General features: G+C 41.3%; 1 protein-coding gene across 7 annotated transcripts in view; it reads left to right on the top strand.

Annotated features, from left to right (window-relative positions):
• Nucleotides 1-415: 415 nt before the first annotated feature.
• eif4e2 (eukaryotic translation initiation factor 4E family member 2) overlaps nt 416-19,751 on the top strand; it is a 51,488-nt gene continuing 32,152 nt past the window's right edge. For 6 of the 7 annotated variants that reach the window (XR_004413842.1, XM_033032132.1, XM_033032131.1 and 3 more), the window contains exons 1-5: nt 420-535; nt 5,998-6,112; nt 9,441-9,575; nt 13,579-13,683; nt 15,845-15,997. Coding sequence is in view for 6 of the 7 variants with exons in the window: in XM_033032132.1 (XP_032888023.1) it covers nt 516-535; nt 5,998-6,112; nt 9,441-9,575; nt 13,579-13,683; nt 15,845-15,997 (528 nt within the window). In the remaining variant the exon portion in view is untranslated. Of the gene's footprint in view, nt 536-5,997; nt 6,113-9,440; nt 9,576-13,578; nt 13,684-15,844; nt 15,998-19,751 lie in introns of all 7 variants that reach the window. The other variant, XM_033032129.1, reaches the window with a different exon arrangement.

Genomic DNA, 19,751 nt, shown 5'->3' with positions numbered 1-19,751 from the left:
CATTGTTAGCTGAGGAGGCATAATTAATCAGGAGGATGTGAAACTAGTCGAACTAGGGTGGAGGAGGGATGAAGAGAGGGGGAAAGCAAGGGTCAGTTGAAGTTAGAGAAGTCAATGTTCATACCGCTGGGGTGTAAGCTGCCCAAGCGAAATATGAGGTCTGTTCCTCCAATATGCGCTGAGCCTCACTCTGACAGTGGAGGAGGCCCAGGACAGACAGGGGGGGTTAAAGTGTGTGAGAAGGAACTGCAGATGCTGGTTTAAACCGAAGGTAGACACAAAAAGCTGGAGTAACAGCGGGACAGGCAGCATCTCTGGAGAGAAGGAATGGGCGACGTTTCGTGTTCCTCCACCGGCGGCGGCCGTTGCTATGGAGCGTGACGTGTGCGGGCGGGCGGGCGGGCGCGGTGCCCCGGATGTGCCCGCCCGCACCGTCCAGTCCCGCGGGTAAAGGCGCAGCTGGAGCCGCCGCTCCACGGGGATTGTCCCCCCCAACGAGGAGAGTCGCCGCCGCCATGAACAACAAGTTCGACGCGTGAGTAACTGGCTCCTTACCCCATCCCCTCCTCATCCCTTTACCTCCGCTGCTGGCGGCCTTGTTCGCGAAGTCCATCCATTTAAAAATGCCCGGCCGCCCCGCTCTGCTGCAAATGCCTCCCTCCCTCCATTCATTCTTTCCTTCCTTCCTTCCTTCATCCATCCACCAAACGCTGGCAACAGGGCTGCAGTTAGAATCACTTCCATCTCCAAGTGGTTTAACAGCGTCTTCATCTGTTAACATTGCGCTATGTTCACGGTTTCACTTTCTTATTTTGTAAATCAAGGCAGCCCAAGTTGGCCAAGTAAAATACAATGTTCAAGGGACCAGCTTGTCCGGTTGCAATGTATCTTCCTTTATTATCTGATAAACTGCTTGCTTTTTGTCACTGCATTCCGTTTGATGGTTTTGCGTTTTGACAATTTTCCAGTAAAAGATTATGAATGCCAAAAAGATAGAGGCACGAAAGTCTGCCAGATGCTTGAATGTGGAGGAACTCGGTGGGCCAGGCAACATCTTTGAATAGAAATGGACGTTTGATATCTTGGGTCGAACACTTCCTCAGGTCTGAAGGAATGGAGGGGAGATAGCCTGTATAAAGAGACGAGGGGGCATGGAATAGGTGGATCCAGGTGATCTCCCTCCACATATACTGTCTGACATTTCTGGTATGATGTTGGCCAGTTAACATCACCCATTGTCTTACATTTGGCTGATGCCAACTAGAATAGAAAACTTGTCTGTTTGCTTAGCTGTGCTTTTAATTTCAAACTGATTATTCTTTGCAATAAACATTCAAACAAATTCCGAAGACTGGTTTTGAAGTAATGGTTGCTACTTCCACATAATTTTGTAACTCCTGAATAATCCCGGATAAACCATTCAAATTTTAGGCTTCAGCAACTTTGAAGTAAGCTAGAAATGAATAATAATAATAATGGATGGGATTTATATAGCGCCTTTCTAATACTCAAGGCGCTTAAGTACTCAAGGCGCTTATGAACATTGGCATTCTTGTATATCCATAGGTGCTTATTGTGTAGGAAGGAACTGCAGATACTGGTTTACACCAAAGATGGACACAAAATGCTGGAGTAACTCAGCAGGTCAGGCAGCATAATTCAGATGCTGCCTGACCGCTGAGTTACTCCAGCATTTTGTGTTGATCACAAGTGTTTATTTTTGGCTTTTACGCAGGTGACTTGACATTTCATGCCTTCCTATCAGTTTGTGGATCTGTAATCACAATGAGTGAATTCATCCGTAGTTATGGACTTTGCAAAATTTGGTCTGCATCATAATTCATTCCAACCCCCTGGACCTGGGATAGACACACAACGCTGGAGTAACTCAGCGGGTCAGACAGCATCTCTGGAGAAAAGGAACAGGTGACGTTTCGGGTCGAGACCCGTCTTCAGACTGAGAGTCAGGGGAAAGGGAAATGAGAGATATTGGGGTTCCCGGGCATGCGACTCAGCCCCATTCCTCCCACCACTGCAACTGGATCCCTGACTTCTTATGCCATAGACCACAATCAATAGCAACAGGCAACAAAACATCCTCCATGAAAATTCTCAACATTGGTGCCCTGCAAGGATACATTCTTAACCCCCTGCTATACTTATGACTATGTGGTCAAATTAGGCTCTAACTTAATTTACAATTTTGCAGATGGCACCATTGTTGCGGTCCAGATCTTGAACACTGATGAGTACAGGAAGGAGACTAAGTAACCCTAAGAGAGCTTAGTATCATGGTAACAACAACCTCTCCCTCAATGTCAGCAAGACAAGCTGCTAGTCATCGACTTCAGGAAACAGGATGATGTACATCTCAGTCAGCAACAATGGTGTTGAAGTGGAGATGGTTGAGAGCTTCAAGTTCTTGGGTGTAAATATCACCAATAATTTTCCTGGCCCAACCACTTTGATGTTACAACCAAGAAAACACACCAATACTTCTCCTTCCACAGAAGATTAAGAACATTTGGCATGTTTCTAATAACCCTTATCAATTAAAAATAAAATTCACAGTTCAAAGTAATCTATCAGGATGCATCACACCTTGGTTTGGCCACTGCTCTGCCCAAGACTGCAAACATTGCAGAGGGTTGTGGATGAGCAATAGACTGTCATATAAATCAGCCTCCCACCCCCCTCAAATTAATTCCATCTTAATGCTGCCTCGCAAAAGATGCCAAAATAATTAAGGACCTCAATCATTTCCTCTTTTCTCTAACCCCTCTCCCAGAAAGCAGAAAATACAAAAGCTTGACAGCACGTGCTACTAGATTCAGGAAAAGATTATTCCTTATTGTTATTAGACTGTTACTAAACAAACCTATCATAATCTAAGGTCTTAGCCCCGCACTCCCAACCTACCTCATTGCTGCCCTTGCTCTTTTTTCTGTGTACTTTCTCAAGAGCTATAATACTATACCATGGGTCTGCAAGCAAAGAATTTCACTGTGCCTTGTCACGTGTGGCAATAAAGTATTCCATTCTATATTCTGCATTCTAATTATTTTTCACTGTGCTACTTGTTGCTCTTGTGTATGGCTTCATTGTACTCGTGTATGGTATGGTTTGACCGAATAGCATGCAAAACCATTTTTTTCACTATCTCTGTATGTGACAATAATAATAAAATACCAATACCAATATATTGAACAGAGGAAAACCAACTAGCAATTCCAGTCATTCAGCTGCTCTTCTGTTCCATGCCGATTAATTGGTGCTATTTTTATTTAGTATTTTGTTATGCTGTTGTTGGCACCGAGCGTTAATAAATGAGTTCATAATCTATCAAGCCCCATCATGACTCCTTTTTCTCCTGCAGTTTTTCTCCAATAGCAAGTCAGTGTTTCAAACAATACCACAAGAACATATAATATTCACGTCGTTTTCCTACATCAAGTTGAATTATGATGTATCTAATAATTGTTCCTTGTGGGTTTTTGGTGTCATAAAATAGTTATTTCAAACTATTTGCATGCAGGTACAGCAGGCAGTGAAGAAAGCTAATGGCATGTTGGCCTTCATTGTGAGAGGATTTGAGTTTTGGATGTCCTACTGCAGTTCACAGGGCCCTGGTTAGGCCGCACCTGGAGTATTCTGTGCAGTTTTGGTCTCCTAATTTGAAGAAGGACATTATTGCCATTGAGGAAGTGCAGCTGACATATGATGAAAGAATCGGTCGACTGGGCGTCTATTCACTGGAATTTAGAAGGATGAGAGGGAATGTTATAGAAATATAAATTCTTAAAGGATTGGACAGGTTAGGCGCAGGAAAAATGTTCCCGATGTTGGGGGAGTCCAGACACGGGTCACAGTTTAAGAATAAGGGGTAGGCCATTTAGGACTGAGACGAGGAAAACCCTTTTCACACGGAGAGTTGTGAATCTTTGGAATTTTCTGCCACAACAGGCACTGGAGGCCAATTCATTGCATGTTTTCAAGAGAGAGGTAGAGTTAGCTCTTAGGGCTAAAGGAATCAATGGATAGGGAGAAAGCAGGAACGGGGTACATGTACTGAAGAGATGTAATGAAAATGAACTTCAGATGCTGATTTATACCAAAGATAGACACAAAATGCTGGAGTAACGTAGCGGGCCAGCCAGCGTCTCTGGAGAAAATTGATTGGTGATGTTTTGGGTCAGGACATTTCTTCAGACTGAATTCTGAAAGGAATGTCCATCTGCTGAAGAGATGTGTTATATTTTAAGTTTGAATCATAGAATTTGCATCATTTCTGGCTTTCTGAAAATATGTTCACAAACGTCTTTCCTTTGTTTCTCCCCCCCCCCCCCCCCCCCCCCCCCCCCCCCCCCCTCGGACTGTTTATCTACTAAATATTTATCTATCCATTTTGCATGGTTATGAATTCTGCATTTACCACTGCTTCTGGTAAGGGATTTGAAGTCCTAAAAAATGTCCTTTAGTAGCTCATAAAATTATTTTGTTCACTGGCTCGTAAAACTTTTTTCTGATTAATTTAAAACAAAGCCTTGTCATCATCAGATCTCTTGTTAACTTTCTTGGTCCATTGAAATCTGCTTCAGATTATTTACTCATTTCTCATAACTGGGCAGCACAGTGATATGGCTGGTAAAGCTACTGTCTCATAGCTCCAGAGATTAATATTCAATCCTGACTTCTATTGCTATCTTTGTGGAGTTTTCAAATTCTCCCGGTGATAATGTTGGTTTTGTTCAAGTGCTCCAGTTTCTTTCCACAAAGCATACTGGGTTAATTGGCAACTGTAAATTTCCCTGGGGTCAGAACAGGTTATAGGGAAACATTTAGTATTGGAATAGTATTGATTATTCAGCGAGTCAGCATAGAATTGATGGGTTGAAATGGTATCCTGCAATGCTGTTTGGAAAAATGGAAAGCGGAAACCTGATCTGTTTTCCAAGTGAATCTTAAGGCGATTCCCAATCAATGGAGTGAAAACTTATCATACTATTACTTGTCAAATACAATTTATTGTTTGGCTCAATGGCACTGAATGTCCTGAATTAAGCAGGCCAATCAGTGCCATTGAACCAAACAGTAAATTATATGTGACAAGTAATTGGTGTGATTAACTCTATTATATAATCTAGTTTAAGAAAAAAAATCATAATCAACAATCTATGACTTTACAGTTATTAATAATTGCATCTGTATGTGGGTGATTGAGAGATTAGGGTGCAAAGAATGTCTTCACTTGAAGACAGACTGTGCCTTGAACATGTGAATACATTAATTGAATGTTCCTCACACACGGTTTACAGATCTTCTTCTTGCGTATGGCGTGCACAGCCTAAAGTTGTAAGTCAACTTGTTCTATCTTGTTTGTGCACATCGGGTGATTGCATAAAGGGCCTGTCCCACTGTACGAGGTAATTCAAGAGTTCTCCCGAGTTCTCTCCTGATTCGTGCTTGTGTAATGTACGTAGCGGCTCGTACGAGTAACGGTAGGTACTCTGGGAAATCCGGTAAACTCGTGACGTTTTTTCAACACTGTGAAAAATGTCCACGAGTAAAAAAATACTCGTGATGAAAAAGATTGTTACTTTTTACTCGTATGAGCCGCTACGTGACATTCTCAAGCTCCTACGTACCCGCTACGTACATTACACGAGCTCGAATTAGGGGAGAACTCGGGAGAACTCTTGAATTACCTCGTACATTGGGACAGGCCCTTTTGTCAAAACAGCGTGGACCACGTGAAGGTTGCAATCTCCCACCCCGGTTTACAGATTGTGCAACTTGTGATTTTTGAAGATCATATGTAGAACATTTTCAGAGCTACTGGTTATGTATTTGTAATTTCAGTTTATGGCATTATTTGCCAGATGATGTTGTAAGCAAAGACCATTTAACCTACCGATAAACCACTTCTTTTTCCATATAATAGAAAATGATTGTTACACTATTTTTGAAGAGTATTTTCAATGCTTTCCTCATTTGCAGTTTAAAAGATGATGATAGTGGAGACCAAGAACATCATGAGAATAACCACTCACAGAAAGAGAATGAGAAAGAAAAAACAGATAAAGAGAAGACTCAAAACATTACCAAAAGGAAGGTAGGAGCATAACACATTGCTTTAAGAAAAAGAGAGCTTAAACAACTGCCAACTGTCTCACTCATGGACTTCTTGGTGAAACAAACCTGTGGATAGCTGATTTGTGTGCATTCAAAGTGGGTTTTATTTGCCTGTCAACGTCTAAACTTTGCACAAATAATTTAATGGCGATATTCCTTACTTAAGGTTGAGAGTTTATTTACGCTAATCTGACTGCAGACCCATTGCCTTTTGTTCTACCCTTCTATGTTACAAGTTGGGCCTCTCATATTCAGGAATCAATCTACAGATAGTCTGCTTACTTCTGATGACTGACCAGATCACCCTTTCTTGACTGCAGCCTTTGTGGTCCTCATCCCAACATTTGCTGGGAACTGTGTAGGAAAGAACGGCAGATGCTGTTTTAAACCGAAGATAGACACAAAAAGCTGGAGTAACTCAGCTGGACAGATAGCATTGACTGTCCGATTTACTGAGTTACTCCAGATTTTTGTGTCTCTCTGCTGGTAACTGTCCAGGTCATGATTTGCCATCTTTTGTGCTTTCATGGCTGAGGTTTGACATTTAAGATAATATCCAATAAAGTATTAAAATTGCAACTTCTTTGATCTAATACTTTCTTTTTTGAGCAAACAAGGCTTCTGTTCTCCTTGCTCTCCCTGAAGTCTGTACCCTCAACTTGTTTTTATTTTAATACATATAAATTCACAGTTTTGAATAGCATTTCAGTGTGAATCAAAGGCACTGTAAATGTCAAGTACAATCTCAGTAGTTGCTGTGCAGTGTTCTATCAAGTGGGAAGACCACCTCAATGAAATAGCATGTTGTTAGTAGGGTTATATTTTGGGTGTATAAAATATAAACTTCTAAACAATTCCACTTCCCAGTACCATGCTCTTTTGTTGAAATTAGTTCGCCACCTATTGATATGAGATGTCATATTCAAATGAACGTCCCTCTGACTCTAAGCAGCAGAGCAGAGTTCAAATCACATTTTGCAACTGTAGAATTCATCTGGGACCAAGGGCCATGGTCTCAGAATAACGATTAGACCAGTAATGGCTGGGATGAAGAGTTTAGGAAAGAACTGCAGATGCCGGAAAAATCGAAGTTAGACAAAAATGGTGGAGAAACTCAGCGGGTGAGGCAGCTTCTATGGAGCAAAGGAATAGGTGACGTTTCGGGTAGAGACCCTTCTTCAGACTATTTTTTCACCTATTCCTTCGCTCCATAGATGCTGCCTCACCCACTGAGTTTCTCCAGCATTTTTGTCTAGCTGGGATGAAGAGATCATTTCCCAAGACTAGATCGTGTGGTTCTCTCTGGTATGGGGTCCTCTACATATTGCTGGAGAAAACTCTCCTGAACACTTTTGACAAATTGTACCCTATCTACACCTTTCACACTGATATTCCCAGTCAATATTGGAAACATTAAAAACCCCTACTATGTCAACCTTGTTTGACCTGTAGCTCTGCAATCTCTTCGCATATTTGTTCTTTAAATTCCTGTTGACTATTAGAAAGCCTGTAGTACACCCCCAACAAGGTGATCATCCCTTTCTTGATCCTTAGCTCCACCTATATAGCCTCACTAGATGAACCATCCGTAATGTCACCTCTGACAACTGCCGTGACATCCTCCTTAACCAACACCCCTTCCTCTGTTACCCTCACGTCTGTCTCTCCTGAAGCATTGAGCTGCCAGTCCTGCCCCTCTCTTAAACAGGTTTCTGTAATGGCGACAATGTCCCAGTTGCCCATATCTATCCATGCCCTAAGCTCACCTGCCTTACCAGTCAGGTCTCTTGCATTAAAATACGTGCAGTTTAAACTAACATTCCTTCCTCGCTGGTACACAAAATTGCTGGGGAAACTCAGCGGGTGCAGCAGCATCTATGGAGCGAAGGAAATAGGCGACGTTTCGGGCCGAAACCCTTCTTCAGACTGATGGGGGGTGGGGGAAAGAAAGAAGGAAAAGGGGAGGAGGAGGAGGAGCCCGAGGGCGGGCGGATGGGAGGGTGGGCGGAGACAGCTAGAGGGTTAAGGAAGGGGAGGAGACAGCAAGGGCTAGCCAAATTGGGAGAATTCTATGTTAATGCCATAAGGACGCAAGGTCCCCAGACGGAATATGAGGTGCTGTTCCTCCAATTTCCGCTGTTGCTCACTCTGGCAATGGAGGAGACCCAGGACAGAGAGGTCGGATTGGGAATGGGAGGGGGAGTTGAAGTGCTGAGCCACCGGGAGGTCAGGTAGGTTATTGTGGACTGAGCGGAGGTGTTGGGCGAAACGATCGCCCAACCTACGCTTGGTCTCACCGATGTAAATCAGCTGACATCTAGAGCAGCGGATGCAGTAGATGAGGTTGGAGGAGATACAGGTGAACCTTTGTCGCACCTGGAACGACTGCTTGGGACCTTGGATGGAGTCGAGGGGGGAGGTGAAGGGTGAAAAGGCTCTCTGCCTTTTTCCTGCTTATTCTGTCCTCTCTACGTTCTCTCATCTCCCTCCGTACCAACTTTAATGGTCTAGAAATCTGAATGGTCTAGAAATCTGAATCCCTGCCCCTTGCACCAATCCCTCAGCCACACATTCATCTTCCCTTTCTTTCTTGTGGTACTCTCATGAGCACATGGCACTGGAAGCAATCCAGAGATTACTGGTCTGGAGGTCCTGCTTTTCAGCCTTTGACCTAATTCCCTATACTCATGTTGCAGAACCTCCTTCCTCTTTCCTACCTATATCGTTTTTGCCAACATGCACAACTTCCGGCTACTGCCCTTGAGGATGTCAAGCAGCCGCTCTAAGACGGCTCCAAGAGAATTTGATACTTTGTTCAAATATTTTTCTCAAGTTTGAATATAAAGCCAAATAAATGGTGTTCAGTGTGTCTGTTCTATCATATTTGTGCTTTTGTGAAATAGCTCTGCTTTAAATTGACATATAACAATTTTGACTTTGCAAGATGTATCTTTGTGAACTTTGACATGAAATTTGGATGATAATTTGTGAAAAGAATAACTTGTGGGAAATGTAAATCCAATGCAAAAATGGGGAAATAATGTGTTAACTTTCCTGGATGTTATATAATTTTGATGTTTTTAAATGTATACAAGGTCTGGTTTAACATACAAACATTTTACTAGTGTGGAAAAATATAAATTAACCAGGCAGCAGAAGCAATGTGGAAATATGAGTAACAAGGAAGTCAAATTGACTTTTAAAGCAGCTTGCTACAGTCAAGAAAGTATTAATTACTGTTTAAAAATCAGGAGCATAACCATACAACAAAATCCTGCATTTTCATTGTAATATTTTGTTCCCCACAGGCAGTTGTCCCTGGCCCAGGAGAACACCCTCTACAGTACAACTATACATTTTGGTATTCCAGACGTACGCCAGGTCGACCCACCAGCTCTCAGAGCTATGAGCAAAATGTTAAACAGATTGGAACATTTGCATCTGTGAGCAGCACGTTTTTTACTAGCCATTAAGGATTTTACTAGGGCGAGGTTATCGGATATGAGATTTTATTTCTTGGATTTTCTTTATTCTTGTCCTTGTTGCTTTGCATTGCATATGATCTTGCTGGAAAGAAATTCAGGACAATTTTAAGCAAGAGAAATAATATAATTTTTGTCCAGGAGTGATCTCCTGGACAAGTGTCGATCGCCTGGATTGGGGTCGGAGAGGAATTTCCCGGATTTTTTTCCCGAATTGGACCTGGGTTTTTATCCGTTTTTTTGCCTCCCCCAGGAGATCACGCGGTTCTTGGGGTGGAGAGGGGTGATAGCGGTATAAAGGGGAGGGTAGTGTCTTGTGTTCTGTGTCTTGTGTCTACTGTTTGTGGGTAAGTGTGTCTGTTTAGTGTTCAGCCATGAGCGAATGGCGGTGCGGGCTCGACGGACCTGGTGGTCTACTCTCGCACCTACTTTCTATGTTTCTATGTTTCTATGTTACTCTCTGGCGCAATATTAAAGTGTCTTGAAATTAATCCTAGCCACTATCACAGTAACATTTGTATGTTGTATTCTGCCTCAAAGTAAATGGAATGAATTTCAAAAGTAGAGTGCAAAACGCCGATGTTACTGTTGAATATTATCCAACCACATTAGAATTGGGAAGTGTTTTTGCTATTAGTTGTTGGAGTATTGTGTTCAGTTTTGGTCATACTGTTAAAGAAAATATGCCATTAAGGTGGAAAAAGTGTAGAGAAAATTTATGAGGATGTTGTCAGGACTCGAAGGCCTGAGTTGTCGGGAGATGTTGGGCAGACTAGGACTTTATTCCTTTAAGTGCAGGAAGCTGAGGGGTGATCTCACAGAGGTGTAAACGTTTATAAGGGGATTAGATTGGGTGAATGCACAGATGAATGAAGAACTAGAGGGTAGACAAAAGTGCTGGAGAAACTCAGCGGATGCGGCAGTATCTATGGAGCAAAGGAAATAGGCAATGCCTCGGGCCGAAACCCTTCTTCAGAAGAATTAGAGGGACAAGGTTTATGTGGACGGAGAAGATTTAATAGGATCCTGATGGGCCACTTTTTACACAGTGAGTGGTGGGTATATGGAACGAGCTTCCAGAGAAAGTAGTTGAGGCAGGCACAATAACAGCATTTAAAAGTAATTTGGACAGGTATATGGATAGGAAAGGTGTAGAGGAATATGGGCCTAACGCTGGTAAATAGGAATAGCTTGGAAGGGGCACCTTGGTCAGTATGGAAGAGTTGGCCAAAGAGCCTGTTTCCTGTTTCTACAATTAAGGTATTTATGAACAAACTATCAACCAGGTTAATATTTTTCAATCATACTGCAACAATTTTATTTCTTCATCTGTTATGCTGACTATTCCTCATTTGATTATTCCAAAAGATAAACTGCAAATAATGATTTCATTGGTAGTTCATAATGCAGACCAATTACATTTTTCAGCTGAATTATTTTAAATAATTTAAGTGGACCTGGGTCAATAAATGTCAAATTAAAAAGGATTGTTTTATATTAAAGATTGGTAAAAAATTATATTATAGATTATATTTAATCTAATTCTTTATTTTAAATTATAATGTTCCTAGCCAAATTGAAAGTGGCCAATGCAACATTTGTTCTTGCTTGCCAATTATAATGACACGGATGATTCAGTGCTCTAACTAACGATTTAATTACATGTAATAGAGCATTTAGTGAATTTAATAAATAATTACAGCTTTTTTCACATGACCTGCATGCTGTTTGTCCTATTTCTGTACATAGCCAAGTGTGAGATTTTTATTAGGTCTATTGGCATTGGTAATAGAAATTGTTATCAATTGTTGCATTAACCTTGAAAGCACGACTCCCATCTTTTTGTTGTGCAGTGGTATTTGCTTGTTTGATAACTGAAATTGGCCAGTGCCTTCCAAAAAGTGGTGATTGTTAGGTGTTTTGATTGTGAATGAGGGATGTCTTTATTCGAACTGCATATAAAAAGAGAGAAACAAGTAGGAGTGGATCTATTGGTGAGTCTAGTATTTGCTGTATCTTTGTACAGCTTGGAAACTTTCAATGTTTACATTTTTTTCATCAGGGATGCAAGTTTGAATAAACTGTTTAAAATGATTTAAAAATATCCTTATTTTTAGTTTGTATTGAAGTGAAACCTGGTCAAATCTACTAGCAATTCATTTATGCTTCTACTAATATCATTTTTATTTGCAGTTTTCATTGGTCCAATAGTCTGGAATCTTTGACGATAACCTATGTGATTTGTTATATGAAACATTTGGTTTGCAATAAAAACAGAAGGTACTAGCGTGATCTGTAGAGAGGGAATCATTAATTCCGAAACATTAACCTGAATCATTGTTTCTGACTGACCTGACTATCTGTAGCATTTTCTGTTTATATTTCAGATTTCCATCTGCAATTTTTTTTTTTTTGCTTTACAATTTTGGTTTGCTTGCATGCCCTGCATTTACTACTAGAGAATAATTTACGTAAAAAGAAAGGTATGTTAAATTTCTTAGAATCAGGTTTATTTGCAGGTAAATTCATGCATTCTATATAGAGAAGAAATAGTAGCATTTCGAAGGAACTGGATGTAAATTGTTACTATATATATTTAAGACATACAATGCTCCCTAGTTTTAGGATGGAATGTCTATCCATCATATTTTCATTAATCAGCTTGAACACTTCTTATCTAACTATGATGATTCAGGTTCTTCTGTAATGCAGTTTAAAAAAATGTTTACTTCTCCTATTTTGTTGAGAGAACTTGCCTCGATTCACACCGCACCCTCAGTGTGAGCCTTTTAAATCCGACCCAAAACATACACTTACATTTTAAGAGGAATAATAATTGCTGTATGAAATTAAAACAGGGAGTTTATACGAAGTAATAATCTCATTGAGGGATTGAATTGACATGATTACAAAAATAGTTCATGAAAAGTTGCAGACTCGGTGAAACAGCAGTGAAATCAAATTGTTTTCTTCAATTTGCTGGCAGGAGGTGTCATAACATTCATTGGTGGCCACGTTAGCAATTTATTATTTTAATGAAGAACTAATTATCACTGTATATATTCAGTTTCATAGATGAGAATCTATTTAACTAGCTAAAAGTAACAATGATTGGTCTTTACGGGTATTATGCTAAATTTTTAATGGAAGATCACAAATGTATTTTGCTATTGTTTACAAACTGTCCAGTCGGACACTGGTCTGATTATTATTGAAAATATACGCTGAAATTTTAACATGCAGAGACACAAAAAAAAATCGCACTCTCCGTATTTATGCACTTCATTATCAATTTGTTCAGAATCAAAGGAAGTCCTTATTGGTCTCTTTCAGTAGTTATCAGATAATTAATTTGGTCCTGCCGTCATGCCACACTCATTTTTATATAAAGTTAAAAATCCTCAGTTCTTTGTGCCATGCACAATGTTAAATTGGCTCGGGATAGGGCGATCCGGCTGAGGGCTGGAACGGTGAGGGCGATCCGGCTCGGGGCTGGAACGGTGCTCCGGTGGCTGGGATGGTGTTCTGGTGGCGGTGGCCTGAGTCCGGGGTTCGGCCGCGGGCCAGCGGCTGCGTCAGCAGGACTGGTGAGCGGCAGCTTCGACCACCCCGGGCCGCGGTGTTTGAGCCGCGGGACAGTTGTAACATCGCCCAGGGGGTATCGCCTCAGCGCAGAGGGAGAAGAGGAGGGAAGAGACTGGAGACCTAAGACTTTTGCCTCCATCACAGTGAGGAGATGTTGGGTGGACTCACTGTGGTGGATGTTAATATGTGTTTATTGTTGTTTTTTATTGTATTGTATTGTATGTATGACTGCTTCAATTTCGTTCAGACTTCGGTCTGAATGACAATAAAGGCTATCTAATCTATCTATTAGATTAGATCAATTAGATTAGATCTATCTAATCTAATACCGTAGCAAATATGCTTAAATTTAATCAGATATTTTCCTTCCTTTCTTTAGGTTGAACAGTTCTGGAGGTTTTATAGCCATTTAGTTCGACCTGGTGACCTCACAGGGCATAGTGACTTTCACCTGTTCAAAGATGGCATTAAACCAATGTGGGAGGTGAGCAGATATCATTTCTGGGTAAAGTAAAGGTGACTAATTGCATTTTCATTCAGAAATGTTTTTTAATGCTTGTGCAATTTTAATGCAAAGGTTTACTTCAGAGTATATTAAAGTAACATTTGTAACTTTTTTGTTTCAGGTTATTAACTTTTTCTAAGACTGTATTAGAACAATTTTACTAACTCTTCTGCCAGAGGAGGAAGCCATGTATAATTCTTCTCTGAGAAAAATCCCATATTAATTTATTTACATAAAATTCTGTATCCTCTCTGAATGACACATTTTTTTATTTCTGGTGCTACTCCATTTTGTAAGAGTTATTGAGAACAGTAAAACTTCAGTGATCTTTGTGAAATTGAACAATAACCCTAACCCTGACCGAGCTGGTCCCAGCCTCAAGGATATAATTGGCAGTCTTGACCAGAATAAGGTGATGAAAAACCCAAGATGGAGGGAGAACTGCTTTCACCTCTCTCTCATCAATCTAACTGCTAGGATGTACTTTTCTATGATAATATTAGAAAGTGTGGTTTTTGTTTTTCTCTTTTTCTTCCCCCACCCCCCAACAGTGTGGTGGAGCTGAAGTTCTCCCTTCACATTGAGAGCATTCTCCATCATGTTGTGTAGCACCAGTGTGCTAAATAGGATAGATTAGCAACACATCCAGTGGTTTAAGCTGGGCATTTATGCGCCATCACTTCTCGTATAACAATGAGTCTTTGGAATTCTCTTTGAGCCTTATTATTTTTCAGGTAGTGATAGGATTCTGGATAAGCCTAGTGGTGAAAGGTTACCAGTGGGGTTGCAATTACATTGGGATTGGCCTTGATTTTACAGAACGGTGGGTGGGCTCAAGGGGGAGAGAGAGAGAGAGAGAGAGAGAGAGAGAAAAATCCAAAGTAGCGTCTACATCGTCATCTGCTAAAAGCAGGAAGCCTTTCAAAGAGCAGTATACAAAGAGATGGCAATGAATGCACTGTCAAGTAAGGTGCGTAGAAGACATGTCAATTGGTAGAGAATTTATGCATTCTTGTACTCTCACATGGGTATGACCGCACATAAAAACGAACATTTTTTTTCAGCAAAATGCCTCCGAGTAAAAATATCAATTTCCTCAGCAAAATTCTTATTTTCAGGTACTAGAATACTGAAATGCTCTGACAACACTTGGCAGCTCTGCTTAAATCATCTCTTCCACATTTGTGATGTGTTTTCTATGTTTAGTCCTTGTTAACTTTAAAGTCTACATAGAGAATTTGAGCTACCTCTAGATCATCTTAAGGCTAAGCATCCGGATCATTGATTTTGATTCTCTATCCACCGATGAATAATTTTTCCATTTCCAAAAACACACGAGGTTGTTGCCTTGTAATCTTGATGAATTTCAAGATCCATTTCTGCATCCATGTTCTCCAGAGATGCTGCCTGACCCGCTGAGTTATTCCAGCAATTTGTCTTTTCCTGGGGATAAATTGTTATGAATAAGTGTTGTTCAAACAGTAGGAATGAATGAAGAGCAGAGATGGCTGATGCAGGAGGGGTTGGTGATGGCTAGAATGTTGTATTTGACTTTTGAATTATGATGGAGCAGCATCTTGTTCCGTCTTGCTAATTGCCAAAGAGTCGGAACTACTGGTTTCAGACAGGAGCTTGGCCTCAGATGCTGGGATGTAATGAAGAATGGAATGCATGTGCTTAAATGTTACAAGAAATAAGGAAAACTGGGACTTTCAATCATACATAATGATACTGGTGGCTTTCACCAGTTGTGTTTAGGTTATGGAAATCTGTAATATCAAGGAGTGATAGGAAACCTGCTGCTTGACTGTCAAGGCTACAGAGTAACCAAGATGGAATCACAAGCACTGCAGATGCAGGAATTTTGAGCAAGAAACTGCTGGAGGAACTCATTGGATCAGACAGCAGATGTTGAAGAAAATGAAGAGGCATCTGAAGACTCCCGACACGAAATGTCATCTGCACATTTCCCTCCACAGATTCATCCGAACCTGTGGAGTTCCTCCAACGGTTTGTATTTTTGCTCAGTGTAGCCAAGACAATCATTTTGAACAGTCACAGCAGATTTTGAGGGTGAGTGGTGACAGTAATATGGATGATATTTTAATATATTTGAAGTTATCATTTTTTGTCTTTCCAGGATGAAGCTAATAAGAATGGTGGAAAATGGATTATCCGTTTGCGAAAGGGACTAGCATCACGCTGCTGGGAAAATTTGATTTTGGCAATGTTGGGGGAACAATTCATGGTTGGAGAGGAGATATGTGGAGCTGTTGTTTCCGTTCGATTTCAGGTATCCCTCTTCTGGAGAAAGTTGTTTGCCAGTCTTAATTTTATTTGAGGTTTGGCATAATGTTCATCCAACAGTGTTTTATTGTCATATGTCTCCAAAAGGAGCAATGCATTTTTTGCTTCCTGCAGCACAACAGATATGTAAACATAGTACTTTGTAAACACCATAACAAGCAATAAAAAAAAGTTCAGTATATTAAAAACAAACAATAATAGCTGAAGACAAAAATATGTCCCCAAGTCTATGTAGTTCAGAGCTTAGTTGGAGGTTGTACTGTGTAATAGCTTGATGGTTGTTTGGCAGTAGCTGTTCTTGAACCGGGATGTTACCATTTTTAGGCTCCTAATACCTTCTTCCTTATGGCAGGAGTGAGATGAGAGTAAGACCAGCGGTGTGGGTCTCTAATGACGCTGGCTGCCTTCTATGAGGCAGCGACTCCTGTAGATCCTTTTGATGGGGATGGATCGAGCGGTGTTCACCAATTTTTGCAATCTTCTTTATTCCTGGGCATTTGAGGTCATGATGCAAACAGACAATATGTACACCTGCCAAATTCAGGAGAGTATTCGTTGACATACCGAATCTTCTAAGGAAGTAGACATTGATGGTCTTTCTTTATGACTTCATCAATGTGCTGGGCTCAGGATAGATCTTCAGAGATATGCACACCCAGCAATTTGAAGTTATTACTCTCTCCACTGCCATCCCGTCCATGAAGACAAGTTTGTGGATCCTCAGCCTTCCTGTTCTAAAGTCAACAATCCGTTCCTTGGTTTTAGAGCCAGGTTGGTGTTCTGGCACCATTAGATCAGTCAATCGATCTCCCTTTACTCTTGACTCATCATATGTAATTCAACATGGTGTTGTCAGCAAATTTGAACATTGAGTTAGAACTGTGTCTGGCTACATTCATGGGTATAGAGTGAATAGAGCAGGGGGCTGAGCACACAGCCTTGATGTGCTCCTGTGCTGATGGTTATCGAGCAGGAACCTTGCTGCAAATTTGTAATGATTTATTCTGTTGATGAGGAAGTTGAGGATCTAATTGCAGAGGGATGCGCAGAGACTCAGTTCTGTGAGCTTGGTAACCAGTTTGGAGGGGTTAATGGTGATGAAAGCCGAGCTGTAGTCTGTGAACAACAGCCTGATATTTATGTTTTTAAGAAAGAACTGCAGATGCTGGAAAATCGAAGGTAGACAAAAGTGCTGGAAAAACTCAGCGGGTGCAGCAGCATCTAAGGAGCGAAGGAAATAGGCAACGTTTCGGGCAGAAACCATTCTTCAGACTGAAGAAGGGTTTCGGCCTGAAACGTTGCCTATTTCCTTCGCTCCATAGATGCTGCTGCACCTGCTAAGTTTCTCCAGCACTTTTGTCTAGCCTGATATTTATGTTGTTATTGTCCAAGTGGTCCAGTGCAGAGTGGAGAGCCAGCGAGATCGCATCCTCCGTTGACCTGTTGTGGCGTCAGGTAAATTGTATTGGGTCCATTTGTTGTTGAGGTAGGAGTTGATATTTGCCATAACCAACCTCTCAAAACACTTCATCACCATGGATGTTAGTGCAACGGGTCGATAGTCATTGAGGCATGTCACCTACTCTTTTTGGGCATTGGTATTATTGATGCCCTTTTAAAGCAGATGGGAACCTCATACCTGAGGTTGAAGATGTCCGCAAAAACTCCAGCCAGGTGGTCTGCACACGTTTTGAGAATGGGACGAGGTATATCATCAGGTCCAGACATTTTTTTAAGAGTTCATCTTCCTGAAGGATCTTCTGATGTCGATCTCTGTGACGGAGATTGTCATGTCATCGGGGTTTATTGAGAATAATGCACCAGCTTCCAAGAGTACCAGGTTAGACATAAACTCTGCTCATAAGAATTTGTAGCTTTGCAGAAGGCGGCTAATTGATTTGTGCATTTAGATTCCATGGACATGGCTAGATATGCCTGAGAGAAATATGGATCAGCATAATTTATTCCATGTGATATCAAAAACGACTGAAAAATCTGGAACACAGACACACATCGCTTCCTTCACCAGCCAGTTATGGAGGCGGGGGACAGGGCAAGCGGGGGGAGCACTGTCTGAGTGAAATTCACACGGTGCAAAGCCAATGTGATACAGACACACACCACGATGAACAGGAAGGTTGGCGCTGTACTTAAGACGGTGAAAGCACAGTGTATGGGAAGGGTCACTCTAGTCCTTTAAAAGAGGGGGCGGGAGAAGGGGGAGACGGGGTGGGAAGAAGGAGTGGAGACAACTTTTAAGAAGCCAGAGATACACGGCTGTGAAGCTTGGCGGGCATTAACATTGTCGGTTATCCTGGGTTCTGAAAACTACTGTTTACGTTTTTTTTTCCAATGAGCCAATGAAATTCACCGGTCAGCACCGGCGACAACCTACGAGAACGTACGGCAACCAACGACCTCCTGGTGACCCACTACCACTGCACCAACGGCACGAGAATTCTCGCTACTCTCCATGGCGTAAAAATTCCCCATGTTGAAAAATTAGCGGTGACTAGAATGATGCCACGACTTGTTCTGAGAAGGCGGGAACCACTCGCCACCATGCAGGCGACACCGCGGCAACCTCCGGCATACATGTGGCGACCTTGTGGCGACCTCATAGTCTCCTGTAGTGCCTAAAAAGTTGCATAAGTGGGACAGGCCCATTAGTCAGCATGGATGTGGGGCCAAAGTGCCTGTTTCCAAGCTATTTTATGATCGCCTGATTCGTTCTGTTGTACAACCAATACATTTTGGTCATCAATGTGCTTTTTTCCCCAACTCTAGAAACAACAAAGGAAGGCCTTCAAACTGCACAAATGTTGAAGATAGAGCTTTGTAAAATTGATTCATGTTTTTGTTATCAAGGCGATGCAAATATTTATTAATGGTCGGCAAGCTTTTGGGAACAATCATAGTAGAATTCCACTCCAATTTTGATCAATCCCTGACACAGGTCCCAAAGGAAGATTACCTGATTTTCCTTGGCAGCTTCAATGCAAAAGTTGTAAAAGACTTAAAGCTCTTGAAAGGTATCATTAGTGGAGAAGTAGAGGGAAATTCTAAATTTAATATGTAGTGCTGTACCACTGATGAAATGCTTAGAAATAGCCATTTCATAACAATTGCCCTATTCCATCAGATGCACGTGCAATATCTCCCGAGGCATCCTTATCATACAATGAAAAGGCCACAATGACATATGTGTGACAGACTGAACACGACTGGGCTTCTGCCTTCTGCGACTGCCTTCTCATCTACTGCCTACGACTGCCTTCTCATCTACCTTTTCAAATCTCCATCAACATTACTCCTAAATGGCAACTGAAATGTGCTATAGGAAATGCAATATCAAAACACAAAGACCCTTTGAAAAGAACTACTTAATGGTGCCTCGTAGCCATCCTAATGACCCACATCTAAGAACTGTCCCATTATATTTAGAAAGCACAAAAATCATCTATAATTGTCACCCTTGAAGAGATTCAATTTCTGTCTCTGACAACGCCAAGACTGGTTTGATGAGAATGACCAAACCGGATTCTAATTCATCATATGTGCCAAGCATTCTCAAGACTAGTAGCATTATTGTGGCTTGAGGGTAGAGAAAGCAACTTTTGGAGACAGAGGAACAATAAAAACCTTGTGTTCCATTGAACTGATGGTGGATGGAAAAAGTATGGCCGATCCAACAATAACCGATGCCCACACAATACATTCATTTTCCAGTGGTGTCTAAA

Source organism: Amblyraja radiata, chromosome 13 (genome assembly GCF_010909765.2).
Source record: "Amblyraja radiata isolate CabotCenter1 chromosome 13, sAmbRad1.1.pri, whole genome shotgun sequence".
Lineage (NCBI taxonomy): Eukaryota > Metazoa > Chordata > Chondrichthyes > Rajiformes > Rajidae > Amblyraja > Amblyraja radiata.
This window is presented reverse-complemented; position numbering and strand designations above follow the sequence as displayed.